The sequence below is a fragment of the Chamaea fasciata genome, unplaced genomic scaffold (genome assembly GCF_029207755.1).
Source record: "Chamaea fasciata isolate MVZ Bird 193981 ecotype frontalis unplaced genomic scaffold, bChaFas1.0.hap1 SCAF_14, whole genome shotgun sequence".
NCBI lineage: Eukaryota > Metazoa > Chordata > Aves > Passeriformes > Sylviidae > Chamaea > Chamaea fasciata.
In genome coordinates, this window is record NW_027094099.1 from 10,482,592 (window position 1) to 10,502,721 (window position 20,130).

A 20,130-nucleotide genomic window follows, 5' to 3' on the forward strand; every position below is an offset into this window, starting at 1 on the left:
TGCATTTTCCCAGCCCAGTGGTCTGGGGTGATATCTATGGAGGAACATTACCCTGCTTAGTGTAAGTTGCTCTGATCTGAAGAGCAGGAAAGTCACAAAGAGGATCATTGCTGCTTCACACTGTAGTTCTGGAACTGGCAATAACTGTGAAGCCTTTCCTTCCAGCAGCATGGGACTGGCAACATAAGGGCTGAAAACTTGTGGGGATGTAGGTATACTCTTTTTTCAGAAAAAAAAAGAGTTCTCAAAACAATTCTTAGGAAAATCCCTGTCTCCCATGTCAGATTTTTTCTATGCTGGTACCTTGTTTTAATGAGTACTGCTAGCACAGTAGCTGCGTGTGCTGGTGTAACATTTGCTAGCTTTTATTTGGTTTGAAGGCTTTTGAGCTTTTTCTCTCCCACAAGTCTCATGTTATTGTGCCTCATAGTCATGGCATGGATTACTGTGAGACTTCTGAAAGACTGATAGAAAATGAGAAAGTGCAGAGGCAGTTCCTCTTAGTGATATACTATCTTACACATCAAAAGAGCACAGATGAGAACAAGAGAGATTGTAAAAACCTCCAGCTGGGAGGAGTTAGATAAACACTCACCAATAACCTGCCTGTTAAACCTTTTCCAGATTGTGTGAGTCTGAGAGATAAAGGCAGCTATAAAGGGGGAAGCAGCTGGCAGGGCACCAGACCAAACTGACCACAGCTCCCAAAAGGTTGTGGCCCAGGTCTGCATAGGTGCATTCCTACGGAATCAGCATGGAGCCTGAGGAGTACCGACAGAGAGGTGAGTGAGCCATGGCTCTTGCAAATAGGTGACATTTGTTCATGGAGATCAGCTGTTGTAGGGCTGCAAGTGATACCCCAAATTAGGATGAGCTATATGCTCTTTATTTATCTGCTTGTCCCTGGCACTTGGATCTGCTGAGATGAGGCAGAAATGTATCCCAGGGTTGAGTTTAAATGAATAGATTTAGAGTCTGTGGGTAATTTAGCCTTTTGGTCTTACATCTAAGATGCTGTGGGAAAGCTGCCAAGCTGTAATTCTGAATAAACTTGTGCTAAGGGTTATGCACAGTAGCTCTTTCCTTGCTAACACCCTGCCTTGAGACAGCAGTGGTACTTGGACAGTTATTGGAGATGGAGAACCTTTGGTTCCAGGGCTGCAGGAGATTGCCTTAAAAAGTGGAGAAAAGGTGTGAAGCTATGCAGCTGATCAGAGGATGCAAAAGGGGCTTTGCTATAATGCCAAGGAAGTGTAGGACATTATGAAAATTTAATTCCTGTGAAATGCAACTTTAGTTAATTTGTAGGCAAGAAAATCTATCCTTTCAGTAACCAAACAAACTGTACCTGTACTGTGATTGTGTTTTAAAGGTACATTTGTACAATTCAATGATGACACTGAAAAAACCCTTTGAGCCTGTTTTAGAACATTATTAGATGGGACAAGTAGGGTGTAGGAGGGAGGAGCTAGGAGCAGTATTCCAATGCCATTGGAATCTTTCTCCGATGCTAAGGACAGGTTGTGTGAAGTGCTGGTACTGCTAGTTAGTGTTTGCCTGACTGAAACTGAAAACACTGGTTTGCCTCTTCCAGGGAAAGAGATGGTGGATTACATTTGCCAGTACCTGAGCAATGTGAGAGAGAGACGGGTCACTCCTGATGTGCAGCCAGGCTACATGAGAGCCCAGCTGCCAGACTCTGCCCCAATGGACCCAGACAGCTGGGACAACATCTTTGGAGATATAGAGAAGATTATTATGCCAGGGGTAAGAAATAAAGTATAATCATGACAGGAAAGAGCCATTACTACCTGGAGTGAACACCAAATCCTGGGAATGCACAGGTTCTGCAGAACATTGTTTTAAATAAAGTACCCAAAAACATAACATAAATCTTGTAGATGTTATGTCCACAGTTGTGTTCCTAACTAATTTTAGGGGTTAGATTGTGAGTGTATTTTTAAACTACTTTGTATATAACTCATATTTGCTTATAGGGAAACAAATTCACCAGTATGAGAAAATCATTAGCTTCATAACGTCTCTGCCTGCTGAACCATATAATCTTAATTTCAGAGATGTGGAAACTCAGCACAGCAAGGTGAAACAACTCTAGCCCAATTTCATGTACATACAAGGGTAGTCTCCTGCGCTTTGAATGTAAAAGTCTACTTCCTCTTGTACAGAGATAATGCAGATTCTGCTAAGGGAGATCATATTGCCAAATTGTATGTTTTATGTAAGAAACTTTTTCAGCCTGTTCTCAAATTTTTTAATAGATATTTGCAGAAACTTGATCTGATGTAGGAGAGGCAATCAGATTATATGTAATTCTGGTGTCCCCCACACAAGCTCCTTCAGGTGTATAGAAGGGTTTATATAGTTGTAAATTGCTGTGTGTAACTAAAGGCAAGTTATTGTTTGACAAAATGAGCAGTTTTGTTGCAAGGATTCCCTTTATAAAGATATATATTTTGATAAATCTTTCTGGCCCTGATCTTTCAAAGATGGCACAACATTCTTTCCTGTTCAGAATCTTTGTCTGCCTGTTTAATTCAGATAAATGTTTTTGCTGTTATTGGCAATTTATCTGTTAATAGTGCAGTGTTATCATCTGCTAGTGCTGCTCCCCCGTTGATATTATCTTTGCAGCTCTCTGCTAGGAGATGTATAGTTGCACGTATTATGTTGCTGTAATCCTTTTCTCTCACTTTAAACAGATACTAACCACTACATCTCATGCAAAGTTTTGTGACATTTTCAGACTTAACTTCTACATAATTCTATTCTAGGTAGTCCATTGGCAAAGTCCACACATGCATGCCTACTTTCCAGCTCTAACTTCCTGGCCTTCACTCCTTGGAGATATGTTGGCTGATGCAATTAACTGCTTGGGATTCACATGGGTAAATTTTTTGGGGCTATTATAGACATCTCTCTCCTGTGTGCAATATGCTAGAGCAGATCATAGTCGTTCTTTCTTGTTCTCTGAGTCAGTATAATTATTTGTTTAAATTTGTTTATTTGTATGTTGTTGCGTAAATGAAAATTGTCACTTGTAAAAAAACAAACCAAAAGAACATATAAGAACAAGCATTACCTCGTAGTAAGAGGTGAATGAAGAAAATATGCTAGAAATGTCTGTTTTCAAATTCTTTGCATATCCCACTGTGAGCATTGTTCGTTGTCATCTAGTGTCAGTGCCAAGACAGTTACACAAGCAGTGTAAGCAATAGAGCAGCCACCATCCATGATTGCAGACTAGATTGGGCTCCATTCCAGTTCTCTTGCTCCCTTGGGAGAACACACTTCCTATTTTTCCTCTTCTGAAAATAATTGTTTGATGGCCTGAGCCAGAATATTTGTGTATGTTGTATCCTCCTGGTGCAGCTACAGACCACTACTTGCTTATGATTCCGCACACTGCAGTAGTTTCTGAAGCCAATGTTTTCCCCAGTGCCAAAGTTGCCCAGGTTTTAGATGTGTAACTCCGTTTAAGAAAGTGGAAGCTCATAAACCTATAAGAAATTGGTGGGTGTGGTCTCCATGTAGCTGTATCAGATTAGCTCCTTGCCTCTCTTAGCTCTCAGCTGGACAAGGGATCAGTGCCGAGGGTGAATTACAGCCTGATTCTCCTTTTTAAATTTTTTCTAGGCCTCCAGCCCAGCCTGTACAGAACTGGAAATGAATGTGATGGATTGGCTGGCTAAAATGCTGGGCCTTCCAGATAAATTCCTGCACCACCATCCTGACAGTGTGGGGGGAGGAGTATTACAGGTAGGGGAGATTAGAGATGTCTTCATCAACATTTTATTTTCAAGTGAATTTCTTTCTGGGTGATAGTTTTCCTAGAGACAAGACCAACAAAATTTTCTATATGCGTCTGAATCCCAATTTGGCATTATTTCCCCCCATTTTAATATTAAATGTGGAAGATTATAGACTAGAAACTGATATTGCTTTTAGTGCTGGGTTATGGCCAAACAGTAGGTATTCTTGTGGTCTTTTCAAGGATAAATGAGTTAGATTTCATTTCTTCTGCTTCACATCACCAAATTTTGCACTAAAGTGATTCTTACATAATTAGAGAAGGAATCCATGTCACTATCCTTCTGCCACAGTCCTTAGCCACACAAGAAATTATTTTTCTTTTTCTCATGTGTAGTTTTTGTCTCTGAGAGGTGCAAGATCAAGGCCTGAACTGTTACCTCCTTCCAGAAGGTGTAAGCAAGAGTTTCCTGCAATCAGTGCTGCTGTTATAATAGGGGCTTTGTTATTATAGGGGCTTTGATCATGTTTGTAATTTTATGGAAAATGCAACGTTTTATCTGTAGAACAAAAGGAAAACGTAGCTTATTTACTCCCCAGAACTTGGTGCTGCACGTTAAAATAGACAGCAGTTGAAGGGCTTTGTTTTGTGTTGCTGGCCCAGAGAGCTGCTCATCAGCTAATGACTCTCCACTGTGTCAGAGAAAAGCAGGGGGAGGAATAAAAGTGGGGGTGGGTAGCTGGACACTTCACTGATTTCAGCAGATCCCTGGCAAATTAGCAATGAAGTAGCAGATGCGGTAAATGAGCAATGTCTTTGCAGAGCACTGTGAGTGAATCAACCTTGGTTGCACTGCTGGCAGCAAGGAAGAACAAAATTCTGGAGATGAAGGTGTCTGAACCAGACACTGATGAGTCCTCGCTCAATTCTCGCCTCATCGCTTATGCATCTAATCAAGTAGGTTCTTATGACTCCAAGGAAAACAAATTGCTTCTGTTGTCTCACTCAGCCTTTGCCATGTGGAGTCACATTTCTGCAGAACACAGGAATGCCTCACAAGCATGGACCAGTTCCCCTACTGTTGCTTTCTGCAAATGGGGAAGCTAAATCAGTATGAGGCGAGGCTTTTAGGGTCTTGGCAGTCCTCAAGAGATTGTTTCACATTATTGATTTCTGCACTTCCTTCCTGTTTTTCACAAAGCCTTACTCCAGGAACTAGGTGCTGATCTCATGCTGCTTCATCTCATGTTTCTTCCCAGCCTCCTTCCCCTCAGAGACAGGCATGCCCAGGGTATTGTTACCTAAATGCTGCTTCTGATTGTGGGCTCCACTGTTGGCTTTTGCCAGCAAACTTGTTCTGTCCTTGGCCTCCTGAACTGAGCAATTATATTCCCCCGGGAAAATTGCCACAGGAGAGACACTCATATAACTAAAAGAACTTTGTCTTGTCAGGTGTTTTGCTCTATCCAGAAGTAAACACACTTCAGGGGATTTATCTTCTTGCAGCAGGGAGAAGGGAATAAACTGAGGTTGATTCTTTTCTAGAGGCTCCTTTAAGAGCTGAGTTTTGATAAATGGCCCCCCAAACACAAGATGAGGATGCCTATTCTTATATTTTAGAAACCAGTACCCTAGTAAATGAAGCATTCTTTGGAATTACAGTGTACTATTTCATACAGTTACAAAGAAGATGCTTTCAGACTTGTATTAATATGGATTACAGTAAGGTCATTATCTCTGTATTTCTTGCCACCACTGTTCTTCATAAAGCCATAACTTACCACAGCTGTGCAGCTTCAGAGCTTGAGTTCTTACTGTTTTTCTTATTTTAAAGGCACATTCCTCTGTAGAAAAGGCTGGCTTGATTTCTCTTGTGAAGATAAAATTTCTGCCTGTGGATGAGAACTTTTCCCTCAGAGGTGAAACTTTGAAGAAAGCTATCGCAGAAGACAGAAAGAAAGGCCTAGTGCCAGTCTTTGTATGTTCAACTTTCTGGTGGGGGGTATTGACATACTGTTATATTCTTAATGTCGACATGAAATGATATACAAAAAATTTCTTGTTGTGTTAAAATACATCAGCTGAAGATTCAAATGTATACAAGAATTTCTATTTTATTAAATTAAAAAAATATTTTGACTGTCTGCAATAAACTGCCCACTTTTAAAGTGCTGCATCCATGTGTTAAAAGAAACCAAATCCATTATAACGGGTTTGTTTTTTTCTAGGTTTGTGCAACTTTGGGTACAACTGGTGTCTGTGCTTTTGACAATCTATCAGAACTGGGTCCAGTTTGTAAGTGTCTTTTTTCCCCCTGATTTTGATCTATGAAAGTATCTAGAAGATACTCTTAGACTTTTTCATGCCAAAACCAAGGAGAGCTGAGTTTTTCAGACCTGTCTCAGGGAAGGCTGAAGTCAGTACAAGATTTCAGTGATTTCTGTGAGATTTAGATTAGGATGCTAAAATACATTCTATTCAAGATGGATGAAATTTGCCAACTGATAAATACTTAATGTGGTTATTCAGGAAATATAGACCGTGTGGTACTGTTGTAGGATGGATACATTAATATTTAATCTAGCAAAGGAGTTTTGGAGGTAGATTCTGGTAGGACATCCTCTTTATCAACCAGTTTCATAGGTAACCTTGACATGGTTGCCAATTCTATTCCTCCATAAATTCTGACCAGTAGCTGCTGAAGACCTGAGGAGCTTTCTCTTATAGGTCAGATTGTGGTTTCTATTTCTGGGTCCTTTTTTGCTTGCCACTATGACTTTATTTTGGCTTTGTGCAACCAAGGGGTACAGGGGAAAGAGCAGGTGAAAGAAATCAAATGCTAAAAAGACACTCACACAAAATGTAGAATAGTGAATTTTGTTGCAGAGTCCACCTGGTTTCAGTGTTACCCTATATTTTGGTATTGTGGATCCTCATCTTTAGAATAAAACTAGGTTGTCAGTTGCTGGTCTGCCTCCTCCAAAACACTGCACCTGGTTTGCAGAGAGGAGAGATTAGCATGCACTTTGTTTCCCTATACCCTTACATAACAAGAATCGCAATTCCAACAGGTGATGCTGAGGGACTCTGGCTTCATATTGATGCTGCATATGCAGGAACAGCATTTGTATGTCCTGAATTTCGATTGTTTTTGGATGGAATTGAATATGCAGATTCCTTTACTTTCAATCCTTCTAAGTGGATGATGGTCCATTTTGACTGCACTGGATTTTGGTGAGTATAGTCAAAGCACAAGCAACACCAAAAGGGTAACATGCAAATTGCAAAGTTCTTCTCTGCACTTATTTTGCTAAATCTAGTTCCTTCTACAATTGATAGGGTTAAAGATAAATACAAGCTACATCAAACCTTCAGTGTTAACCCTGTCTACCTCAGACATGCCAATTCAGGAGCTGCAATTGACTTCATGGTAAGTTATTATTTAAGTTGATATTTTATATTGCTTATAAAATTTTCAAACAGACTGTTAAATTCCTCTTACATTCTGGAGTATGATTATCTTATAACTGGTCTTAATACATAAACCAAAGTATACTGAGATCCTAATGCAGAGAAAAGAGCAAAACTTTGTAGTAAGTCCTGGTTATGAAGTTTAATTATGAAATTGCTTTCCGACTGAAGTACTTAAGATTTTTACACAGATCCAGCCTTGCCTTTCTAATGCAAAGGGTCATTTCTGTGTATTGTGTTGCTGAAGTAATTCCTACTGGTGCCATTTTTGGTGGATTTCTTGTATCTTTGATATGCAATAAAAGAGAGAAAGGAGTAAGCAATGGAAAACCCATGCTCTGAAACAGCAGGGGAACGAATTACATTTTTTCTTAGATTAAGGTATTCATAGGAGAGCTAAGAGGCATTTCACTGCAGATACATCTTACAGCAGATTTCAGTACAGTAATACAAAGGAATATTCACTGCCAATTTTTTCTGCTATGATCTCACCCTAGTCCTGAAAAGATAATTGTTTTCTTGAAATCAATAGTGCTTTTCACTAGAGTGGAGAGAGGGAGGGACAGAAAAAAAGATAGAGTCCCTCTTGTGGTTAAATTGGATCCTGCACGTGATTGTACAGCTCCCCTGAGATACTACTTTGCATGTTTTCTTACTCTTTTCCTTGGAGCAGGTGTCACTTTGTCTGCAACTGTCTTCCCCAGTATCAAATCTTCCTATTTATGGTTGATTTGGGAAAATGTTCAGGAGCTGAAGTGTGCACTAGTCAGTCCTAAAGTGTAAATGGCCACATCTTAAATTGATTAGGTTCTTAAATGCTAAACGTTGTTGTTATAAGCTGGTAATTAATTTAAAATTCTAAGCATATCGAGGTCATAAATTAGGGGGGAAAGCCCAAATCTTATTTTTGCAAATAATTGAAAAATATGGGGACACAGTGTTTCTTTGATGGTTGTTTCCTAGGCTTAGCGGATTTTCAGTAATATGACGCTGTTCATCTCAAGAGAGGTTTCTGACCTGAGTCTGAAGCAAGAGATGTGGCAGTGGAAGAGGAACTCTCCTTTCTGTTGTTTCTGCACTCACTGATGCACTGTTGTGTTTTCACAGCACTGGCAAATTCCACTGAGTCGTCGATTTCGTTCTTTGAAGCTTTGGTTTGTGCTTCGTTCTTTTGGGGTGAAAAAGCTTCAAGCTCATGTCAGACAGGTGTGTGAATTACCAGTGTGTTGTGTTCAGCTCTTGGTGGGTGAGATTAGTAAACTCAGGGATGCAGAGAGGAGTAACAGAAATCCTCTCACAAGCAAAGCTTCCATGTGAATTCTAAATGTGAGCTGGTTTTACTCTAAAATAATCTGCAAAGATTGACTGTGTAGATAAAACATTTCCAGTCCCCTTCTTGACAGCACTGGACAATGGAAAGGGGCTTGGTCAGACACTGCCTTCTGCACTTTACTGAGCCATAGTCTCAAAGGAGAAGCTGTCTTTGAGGTCAAGTGGCAGCTCTTTGGGAGGCAGGCTGTGATGAATAGCTGAACCCACGACTATGAAAATGTACAGGCTTAAGTCTCTGATGGAGTGTAAATATGAGGGGTCACATTGTGGATCAATGAGTGTGCAAAAGGACTCTAATATGAGAAGGCACATTCTGTTTTCAAACCTCCTTCTAGAAAATTCCTATGTACAGGCCAGTTACTCATGTTCGTTGTCAAGGGTTTGGGCAAATAGAGACAGACTTTAAAATTCTTAGCTTTGATGTAATTTTTCCGTTTGCTCTTATTCATGCATTGGAATGATGTGTTTTAGTAAGGCAAGGAATTCCTTTTAAGTACCCAGTTTAGCGTCTTACAGTGGGTTTGTGATAAACAAATAGATAACTTTTTTTTCCTTAATTATAGGGTACTGAAACAGCCAAATTCTTTGAATCCTTGGTTAGAAGTGACCCACTCTTTGAAATTCCTGCCAAGAGACACCTGGGACTGGTTGTATTTCGCTTAAAGGTAAGGACTGGCCCTTTTGCATGTCTCTTTGGAAGGAAGTGGCCACAGCTGATCTCTCCCCAGACATTAATAACTGTGAATATACTTCCATGTAAGAATTTGTGATTGCAATTCTTAGATATGTTTGGATGTCACTGGAAATTCTAACTGTAGTATTTTTTTTTTATTATTATTCATATTTAAAACAGGGTCCCAACTGGCTGACAGAAAACCTCCTGAAAGAACTGAGCAGTTCTGGCAGGCTCTTCCTCATTCCAGCAACCATCCATGACAAGTTCATCATTCGCTTTACAGTGACATCTCAGTTCACAACCAGGGAAGATATTCTGCAGGACTGGAGCATCATTCAACACACTGCAGCCCAAATCATTAGCCAGAATTATGGGTCACACTACATCAATTCTGGTGATGGGGCAGGAATCCCCACTACAATAGTTCAGCCTACTTCTGATGCCATCAGTAATGTTCCTCAGCTTTATTTAGATGGAGGGAATCACAAAACACCTTCCAGAAAAACAGTAGTTCAGCCTAAGAAGGTATCAGTAAGTCCCAGTACATGTGTGATTAGTCAGCAGGTGAAAGGTCAAGAGGATCCTCTGGATGACTGTTTTCCAGAAGATGTCCAAGATGTGACCAAACATAAGTTAACCTCTTTTTTGTTCAGTTATTTGTCTGTTCAAGGCAAGAAAAAGACAGCACGATCCCTTAGCTGCACCAGTGTGCCAATGACTGACAATCTGGAGCAATGTAACTCCAAAGCAGCAGCCACTGACAAGAAGGAGTCTCGTGCAAATGCCAGAGTTCTTTCCAGGCTGCCTGAAGACATGATGATGTTTAAAAAAGGTGCCTTCAAAAAACTAATTAAATTCTACAGTGTCCCAAGCTTTCCAGAGTGCAGCATTCAGTGTGGCCTTCAGCTGCCTTGTTGTCCTCTCCAAGCCATTGTTTAACAAGTAAGAGAGCTTGGTCCTTAGAAAGAGAACCAAAGTCTGCTTATTCACATGCAATACTACATGTTCTTTTGTTCAAAATGTAAGCTGTGGCAATGACCACTGAGAAAATGCCTGTGCTTTCACTGGTGAAAACCTCATGTATTTATAGATTAAAATGTCAAATAAATCTTGTAGGCCTATAACATGAAACTTTCTGTTTTGTAGACTGTGGTAAAGAAAATGCCAATTTCTACCTTACCAGTCCTGGTAATGGACAGTTTCCAGCTGGTAGGCTGGAACCACTTTGTCAAAGTATGCTGGCCTCAGGAGGGGATAAACAATTTAGGCCTCTATTTGCACCACAGGTTGGGGGTTTTTTGGGGGTAGGGGGGTGCGGTGTTCATACCTTGACTTAAACTGTCCAGACTGATGTGAGGATCTGTGTGAGCAGACAATGCCAACATCATTGTGAACTGCGCAAAAAAGAAGGATGTAACTCCTCCAAGAGATTTTGCTGCAGTAGGGCAATTTTCCCAGAGTTAAACACAGCAGCCCTGCCAGTCCATCTGCTCTAATCAGCTAAGGAAGGCTTTGTGCAACCATGTTGCAAAACAGTTGCCCTTGCAAAGCACCTGTGGCCTTTCTCAGCATTACCTAAGGTCTGTACATCACAAATGCATGAGGAAAGAGAGCAGGAATGGTATTTCCCTCTCTCTCATAACAGAGAACTAAAGGGACATTATGGAAGAAAGGGTCTCTATACAGAAACAAATGTTTTGCTACAAGAGACCGGTGATTTATATATATAAAAAATTGGGGGAGGGAGAAAAATCTATTGGGGCAAATTTCAATTTAGGGATAGTACAGTTGAGTCAGGAAGCATGGCGCTTGCTAGGACTTTATTCTTGGAAAGCACTGCTAGATGCTCACTGCTTTCCTTGTAGTTGTTTTCAGACACCTGCAGTCACCCTGTCTTGAAGGCAGATGGATCTTCCCTCTGATCCAGAACAACTATTCCCAGGTTATATAAATAATGAGCCTGGTTAACGTCTAGACTCTAGAGTTGGAATAGCTCTGTTTCATTAGGACAATCTCATATTCGCACTTTATTTCTACTAAAAAATCGATAACCACGTTTCATATCACTTTTAATAGTGCTATTAAATCTTTCTGTTTACATAATAAAGCAATAAACACACAGTGAGGATGGCAGTCCCTTTGTAATCAACAGCCTGGAGAGCTGAAACCCTCAGGTTTATTGATCGTGAATGTAACATTTTGAGGGACTTTTGTCTGCCTTATTCAGGGCTAATTTGTTTTAAAACTTGTAAATCTTCACACAATATATACTTGGTTTGCTCACCAGGTTTTTCAGAAGATATTGAGTTTCTAAGCTACTCCTTGAGATAAATATTTTCCACTGTTCTCCAGCTATGTTTCTCACGAAGGTTTTCAGCTCAAGGCTTTGCAGGGTTTGTCAAAAGACAAAGACATCTAGCTATGATCCACGAGATGTCACCAGAGGGCAACAAGGAACTGGAAGTTTGTGTTAAATTTGGATTCAGGCTCAATGTACAGTTAATTGAGAGAAAGGTACGTAGAAAGAGAGCATGGGAAAGCACTCCTCATGCTGACTGACATAGGATGCTCCAGGCTGCAGCATTTTCTGTGCAGACAGCCTCTTCTCTTTTTTCTGTTTTGTTATGGTTTAACAGGAATCTTCACTGTACTGCTGCAAGTCAGAATGCACCATTGCAGCCAGCTCAAGGGACGATAATTATACAACAAAACAACACTTACCTAATTACTGATGAATGGCAGAGAGATGCACTCAGCCTGGACGACTGGTGGCTTCAGTGAACCTGTGTAACGTGTCAGCTGGGTTTGTTCTTTCTTTGTTTCACCTGACCATTCCCACGGAAAATCCCAGCTGGGTATTTTTCAGGATTGCTAAATTGAAGCCTTCAAGCTTTGTTTTTCAGTTTCAAATCTCCTTCTGTCACATTTCAAATTAATAGCTACTACAATTTATTCTAAAGGTTTATTTGCAGATTTACCACTGTTTTTCTCTAAGGTTTCAATCAGATCAGATAGGTTGACCTGTTCTAATTAATTGGTGCTGCCAAAAGGGGTCATTCTGTTTCCCTGTCCTCATGTGACCTTCTAGTTCCACTGCCTCCCTTGCTCCAGCTCTGATGCTCTTCTGACAGTACAGTGATGGATTCAGCTCACTAAGCCAGTAAAAAACTGGGCCATATTTTTGGGGTGAGTCACTGAGTAGAACTGACTTATTGAGGAGTCATATTAGGACCAATACTGGAATTAATACAGAGGAAGGAATAAGGAAATAATAAGAAACAGCTTGATCTCCTTTCCCTACATGCCTACATCTTAAATTCTTCTTTTCCCTTCCCAGTAGGAAAGGAGTGTGAAGTATCTATTAACGAAAATAATTTTTGTAAATGTAGGAACCAGGTTCATAGTCTGTGCAGAGATAAATCACCAAACCTACTCACAGCAGAGTTCAAGCCATTCCATTTTCCCCCCTCTGTGCCTGGCAGAGGTTCAGGAGATGAAGGTCAGTACATACATGCTCTGGCACTACTGACACTGTGCTTACATCAGCAGTTTATTGGTATTTTTCCACATCTTTCCTTACTTCTGAGGGATGATGCTCACAAATCTGTAATGCATCAGGATTTCTAGTAGCACAGCCAGGTGAGTTGACTTGCTGGTCCAGTTGCAGCTGATTTGGCAGCACTGGAATACTTTGCAATCACCAACCTTGAAAAAAGTCTCCTTCAAAAGGAGCAAGTCACTCCTGTGACTAGAATTTCCAAGGAGGTCTGCTCTAGTGGATTGCCCAGGTCCCTCCTAAAATCTAGAAATTGAGATGTTACAGGGTGCCTTTGCTGCATTCTGTTACAAGCTCTTTTATGTTCCTTTATGTTAATGGCATTGCTTTTGAAAGATAAAATGGTGCAACGTGGCTGGGAATAAACATGTCATGACTCATTAGACAAAGCCATACAGACAGTCCAGATTTGTGTGTTAAACTGGAGGTATACAGGAGATCTGCTACACTCCACAGAAGATGAGAGGTGTGAGTGGGGTAGCATAAAATGACAATACTATACATATGCATTTGCATATGGATTCATGGATCTCAGCTACTCCATATCATGACCTGTCATTTAGACCAGTGGTCAGAGGACGGTATCTTTGATACTATGGTGGTTTCTGGTCTATTGAAACTAAAATTCTTAAACTATTTTGGATTCAGTGGTGAGCTTAGATTTAGCTCTCTGCTCTTTTATAACTGGCTAAAGAAACTCTACGTGAAGTTGTCTGAGTCACAGTGAGACTCATCTTTCTGTTGCAGAGGTGTTAGAAGCAACTGCTATGAAATTCTAGGAACAAAATTTGAATATTCTGTAGTGACATGTGAGAGATTCCTGGTGCTGGATGGTAACTAAATTCTTGGCACTGAGCCCATCCTCATCTTTCTTGGATAGACATGGTTGGGTTTCATCAGAACAGATGTGCTCTCCAGGATCAGAGAAGGGAGCTGTCAAAGCTCAGGAATTATCTCCTCTCCTTTTAGAGAACTTCCTAAAGGAGCCTTTCTCATTCTCTTTCATGAAGTTGAGAAAATATTTCCATCCCATTAATAGATTTTGAATTCTGTTGGTTCATGACAGACACAGAGCGAAGCTCATTCCAGAGCTATGCCAGCAGAGTTAGCTCAGAGTTCAGTTAGCTGGGTTAGTACAGATACCCCAGTCATAGCAAGCTTTTTGCTCTCTCCTCTGCTGAGAAATTACCTGTCAAAAACTGGAGTCACCATGGGGACATGAAAGGGTAAGGATTAAGCAGAAAGCTTAGCTGAGAATTTAAAAGTATTCATTTCCACCAAATTTTGACTTTGCCATTTTTTTTTCATTTATGATGGAAGAGTAATTAACATCCATGTGTCCAAATCCAGTGGGGTTTTTTCACCACTAACTTAAGCTTGACTCGGATTCAGCATAAAACTCCCCATGAATTTATTAAACCCTCTGAAGGAGACACTCAAATCCTCCTTGTATAATTTGTTGCTATCTTACCATCAAGGCAAGATTATACTCAGCAAAGTTTTCAAAGGCGGTGCAGTATGAGCAATGTTCAAGGTGCTGCCAAGAACACCATCAAATGACAGGGTGTGCTTATCAAAGAACAGTGTTTTCTTAGAAAGAGGAATGGGGGAAGAGGCTTTGCTCTCACAGCCTTTATTGCCTGGGCAGCAGCAAACTGAATAGGTGAGCTCTGCCATCAGGTTTAGTGTAAGGGTACTTCAGCCTCTTTCACATGAATAAACCCCTTCAAATTACAGGGTCAGTAGCTTGCTTGCAGTTGCCACTCACACAATGGTTAAAGAAGCTAGAATTTGTATAATGTGACATGGCTGCAGTTCTAACTCTAGTGTGAGTGAGGAGGAAACTGAATGCAGGTGTTATGTCAGGGGCACAGCAAAGCCATATTAACAATTTCTATAAATATTCTTCAAGAAAGATGTGAAGTGGTTTTCAAATTTTAAATGCTTTAGTACAATGGGCAGTGTTGCAAGACCATATATTTGAGATGAAAGAAATTTTAAATGTCCTAGAGCCATGAAGTCCACTTGGCAGCCCTGAGAGAAAGTATTGTCACAGTACTGACCCTAGAACATGTTGGCAGATCGTGTTACGGTATACATGGAAATACTGGGCTGAACGAAATCTATCCCACCAAGTGATGTGCCTCTTGCTGCATGAACCTCCAGCATTTTTCAGTAGTCAGCACTGCACTGCCTCTGCAAAAGACAGAGTGTAAAATGTCAGGGATTATGGCCACCAAATCCTTTGCCTTCATAGAACTTCATTCAGCTCTGTCACCTTTCTATAATAGAAACGTGACATCTAAAATTAAACCAGGTATTTATGTGTATGCTGAAACTCATCTTTATATGCACATACAGTGCAGCTAATCAGAATGCAGATTTCTGCAAACTCAGGGAGGAAAAGAAATTAATTATTAAGTCAGTCATTTCTTTGATGTAACATAGTTTATGATTGGCCAGAACGACAGTGGAAACGTTTATCTTCCTGAAATCAGGTGGATTCAGTCAACAAGACCTATTTTATTTGCTCAAAAAAGTTCCAAACTTTTTTTTTTAGTACTTTTAAGCCAAAAATTTAGTCTAACAATTATCTCACCATAGCTCTGTCATTGTGTTTTCTATTTCTTTGCAACTTCTATCTCCTCACTGACTGATGTCCTGCCCTTCATGTTTATGCACCTCTACTACCTGTTCTGTTTCCTTGGCTCAGTTCCTGAGCCTTACTTTGGGTGGGGCTACATAACTGTATTTCTCTATATTCTTTTAGTATTCCAGGTACGTGGGTCCCAAAAAAATGAGTTAAATTATTTCCTAAGTTATCAGACATGGTTGAAATTCAGTGCAATCCAGATTAATATTGGCATATTATATTATATATGTTGAAATGCATTTTTTGATTGCATTTGGCAGTTAATTTTTAAAGACATTTTAACAAATACATATGAAGTGCAATGTTTGCTTAAATAAAATGATGCACTAAGAATTGCCTGATACCAACAGACTTACAACCTTACAAAAATTTGATGTATTGCTACCTAACTTTCCTGTAGAAAACATCTACAGAAGTCATCTACTTTCACCAGAGGAGGTTTGATTTCTTAAGGACAAGGAAGGTTTTGGCCTTTCTTCCAGGAACATGAGGTTACACGGCCATGGGTTGCGTATGTGCATCTATATGTGTCTGCTCTCTCCTTTCCCTCCCTGCAACTTGAACCTGCTGGCTGCTTTCAGGCACACTTGGGAAAGGGTCATAAGTCTCAATGGCATTAGGTTTTTATGAGTTTCATGATAATAGCTAGCAGGATAGAAATAAAGAGACTCCTTAAATGCCCTAGCAAAAAGGGGCAGAGCTATTAGATACCAGTGTGTCCACATAATGGAGATTCCATTTAAATCCTCATCTGTGATTGTAGTAAATGTGAATGTAGTAAATAAAGGTTTATGTTTATGATTTAGCATTTACCATAGGGATTGCACAAAAATACAGGAGATCGGTTTCATCTTAGTTCTTGTGCTCATATGAGTGTTTCATTCTGTAGTCAAAACTCCATAGCAGCAGACTCTGTTCAGTCTGATGGACAATTTGGCATTAGCATGTCACACAGGGAAGATGTCCTGACAAGGAGAAGCAGAAAATCTCCCAAGAAATATCCAGAACTGGTGCCTGGGGAAAACTATAGGATCCTTCAATAACTACAGAAGATAAATAGGCAGAAGCCATGTGGAATTTGTTAGGAAATTTAAAGATTAAATCGGGTTTGGTGAAGCTGGGATTAGGGAGAAAGAATTTCCTGCCATTTTATATACGCAGCTTGTTTAGTTGGATACATTTAATTATATCTTTTGAGTGTGAAGAATGATAAAGTAAGACTTATTAAATTAAAATAGAAATATCTTTTGAAGTACTTTGACAATAGTACACTGCTTTCGCTCCATAATAAGTCACAAGTTAAAGTAAGATATTTTAAATTAGAGAAATTGTTTTAATTGTGGGTAATAATATTTTGACTCTTTTTAGAGTTCAGAGTTAACTGCAAAATTATGAGCTTAAAGGAGCGGGAAAACGTAATTTTAATCTTTCCAGATGCATTTATTCTTTCCATTTGGAACAGTTCAGACTTTTGAACTTCAGGAAGTTTGAAGTTTGCTTTCTAAGAAGCTTACTCGATTCTTCTGTGTTGTTTCTCAAAGCTAACAGATAAGATTTGCTGGGCCAAATTCTCTTCCTGGGGGCGATGGTCTGTTGGAATTTAGCAAGCAGTATCCTTGACAAGGCAGTAGAAGGAAGGAACTGAAGTCTCTTACGTTTGTATTTTTGCACAGATTAAGTTTCTGTAAGTAACGTAAAAACTGTTGAGTAGATGGAAATGTTAAGACTAGCTCACACTAGATTTACCAATTTTTTTTAAAATCAGTAATATAACAGAAATACTGGTAAGAAAGGGTAAGCTGTTCCTTAGCCTTAGAATCATATCCCCCAAGTCACACATGTTGCTGTACCACACTACAAATCTAAATAACAATTGAGTGCCTCAGTTACTGGGCAGATGGAAATTCACATCTAAGCAGTAGGAAAAGCCACTGAAACTTCTGTTTCTCTAATAGAGATGTCTTAGAGATAAGATAGGTGAAGCTAAGACAAGATATTGTCCTATAACATAGATGAGTCTATACTTTGAACTTCAGTAAATCTGGTTTCGTTGCCAAGGATGATTTCTCTCTACTATGTCTCCTGTTGCTTTTTCTAGTTCTCTAGTTTTAAGCTAGATTTTTACTACTTAGTATCCTATTCTCTCATGCTGTTGGGCCAGAATGTTGCTCCTCAGTAGCTGGGACTACACTGTTTTAAATGCATTACCTAGTGGTCAGAATGAAGTGGTTTTATATAAGCTTTCAAGGCACCTTGTGTCATTCAAAAGTGATGGATAGACTATTACGAAACATGCATAGAGCCCCATTAAAAAAAAACAAATCACAACTTGCTAGTTAAAATTCATAGGCTAAATGAATAGCAATAGCAATAGCAATGTGAAGCTCTTTCTTCTGTTTCAAGTTAAAATCCCATACTAAGGTGAGGTTTGCAGAGGAAGAAAGTATTTTTACTAGATCAGCACATAATTTAAAACTAATTGTCAAGCTTTTGGTTAATGAGGTGAGCTTTCAAGGTGTTACAATAATTCTCGCAATTTTATGTAATAAAACTAACCATGGGATCTTTATAAAAAGATTTTTGATCCGAAAAGTTCCGTGCCTGCTTAGACAACCACATGTTTACATAAACTTCTTGTATTTGAATGAATGAACTTGGCTTTCTCTAAATCTGGACAATCATTACTGGTGTTGTGCTCCTTGATTTATGTCTCTGTTAAAATGTACACTGCTAGATCAAGTCCTTCTTGTAGGAGTAGAGGAATAAAGAGCTGCCTACTATACAAAAAGCAAGAGAACTCCTGTTTTGATGCCAGAGGGAACTGTAAGGAACGACACTTTCACACACTACAAATGCAAACTGATGCCTGTATTGGATGTTAAGGAATAAAAAGATGTAAGCAAAGAAACAATAAGTAACTGCTTAAGGAGACAAATGAGGGTTTTTTTCCAGTGATTCAGAAGATGGTCAAGTGAGGACAGAAGTGTAGCCATACCTCTAGGGTGCATTGTAGATGGTTAGGGCAGTCTGGGGGTCAGACGACTGGCATAAAGGCTGGGAGGAAAATGCTATTTATCATGAGTAAAGGCTTCATGGTCAGACTGCTAATGTACCAGTTAGTAAAAGGAAAAAAAATTCTGCTTTCATTGTGCTTAGATGAAGATTGGCTTGTGTCCATGAGGACCTACCCCTAAAAAAGGAAGAAAGAGACCTATGAGATATGGAAAGAATGTTTTCACTAAAAAAAAAAAATCTAAACAGAAAAAATGCAACCCAGAAGAAAAATTTTAAAAAATGTTGGAGCATTCAGCAAAAGCTTGTTGCTGTGATGGTGAGGACTCTATAAAGCATCAGACCTATGTAGTAAGTGGGGAAAGAAGGGTTGTGCAGAGTCAGAAAAACTATGTAAACTGAGTTGATAAAGAATGATTCAAAGGTCCAAAACTAGCTGATAAGTTGAAAAGGACAGAAAAGGAAGCAAGACCTTTGGATTTAGCCACAAGCCAATCATTAATTTTTTCAGAAGGTCAATGTGAGTAGAGTGACCTTAGCAAAATCAACTGAACCAAAAAGCAAGAATTTGAGCAGAACTAGTATAAACTTCATGGGTTTTTTTATTTTTTTTTTAATTAGATGACAAAAATTGGTAACTAGGAATTAAATAGCATGAAGAAAATTTCTTTTTGAAACTTGAAAAAATAACCCTGGTATACTTTTTGGAACAAGAATAGTGTTTGATGCAATTAATGTTACAAATGAGTCCTAACAAGCTGAGCGAGCTATGAGAAAGTTCTGCAGTCGTATGAAACTGGGTAATGCATATTTGGTATTGTGCCAATTAAAATAATCTACTTTTCTCTGAGACCTATATAAACTCACACTGTGTTATTTGTCCTGGGAAGGTGTAGTGTTTACCCGTGCCAAAAAGACAAACTGCTGAATGAATAATTACCTAGTAGAATAAACCATGGTTACCTGTGTATCTAAAGCATGTTAAAACTGTGGCTGATTTGCTGTATTCTAAGACCATAGCTTATGTTTTAATATATGTAACCACTGGTGATGTTTACCCTTTCCTGCTATAGATATGTATGGTGAGTTCACCAGCACTACATGCAATTGTGCATGTAGAAATAATATTAAATATTGTGTCTGTTCAAGCCGTGCCCCACTGTAGGAACTCTGGAGAGCAGAGCATAGGCTGGAGGAGCATTGAGCAAGGCACTTCATGGATGATAACAGCAGAACCAAAAATCATGTTGGAAGAAAGATACAGATTTTTCACAACTTTAAACAGAATAATCTGGAAAAGACAGATTTTTTCTATGTCTGCTTTTTACTTGGCAAAGTGAAATTATTTAAGTGAACTTATGTCCAGAGTAAAGGAAATGCAGAATAAAAGGCTAAGTGGGATATACTAAATATGAGTAGAGCCGGTTGCAACCACGCTTCTTGTAGACTATTTCTGTTGAGATAGAGGTATTTTTGAAGATAAGTCTGTTGATTTCATCATGGAGAGGTTTTTCAGAGAAACTAATGTACAGGTCTACTAGGAGCTAACCAGTGTAGGTTTTAAATTTAGCGTGTCTTTTCATCATATCACAATATGGATTTTGAGAAGCCAGAATTTGAAATTGTTTGGGATATTCTTGAAAAACCGCTTCAGTAATTAA

At 39.3% G+C, this 20,130-nt stretch overlaps 1 protein-coding gene across 1 annotated transcript; it reads left to right on the forward strand.

Annotated features, from left to right (window-relative positions):
* Nucleotides 1-693: 693 nt before the first annotated feature.
* HDC (histidine decarboxylase) lies at nucleotides 694-10,239 on the forward strand. The gene is made up of 12 exons (XM_066196132.1): nucleotides 694-782; nucleotides 1,595-1,767; nucleotides 2,793-2,906; nucleotides 3,655-3,777; nucleotides 4,592-4,726; nucleotides 5,604-5,747; nucleotides 5,998-6,064; nucleotides 6,841-7,003; nucleotides 7,109-7,199; nucleotides 8,348-8,446; nucleotides 9,136-9,237; nucleotides 9,426-10,239. Exons 1-12 carry the CDS (start codon nucleotides 755-757, stop codon nucleotides 10,185-10,187), a joined length of 2,001 nt encoding a protein of 666 aa, XP_066052229.1. The 5' UTR covers nucleotides 694-754; the 3' UTR covers nucleotides 10,188-10,239.
* The last annotated feature ends 9,891 nt before the right edge of the window (nucleotides 10,240-20,130 follow it).

Bases quoted from the DNA above. Each gene is read 5' to 3' on its own strand.
- HDC (XM_066196132.1), top strand. From the start codon at position 755: ATGGAGCCTGAGGAGTACCGACAGAGAG. The intron at 7,004-7,108 runs GTGAGTATAGTC...TACAATTGATAG, and splicing joins TTTGACTGCACTGGATTTTG to GGTTAAAGATAAATACAAGC. The intron at 7,200-8,347 runs GTAAGTTATTAT...GTGTTTTCACAG, and splicing joins GAGCTGCAATTGACTTCATG to CACTGGCAAATTCCACTGAG.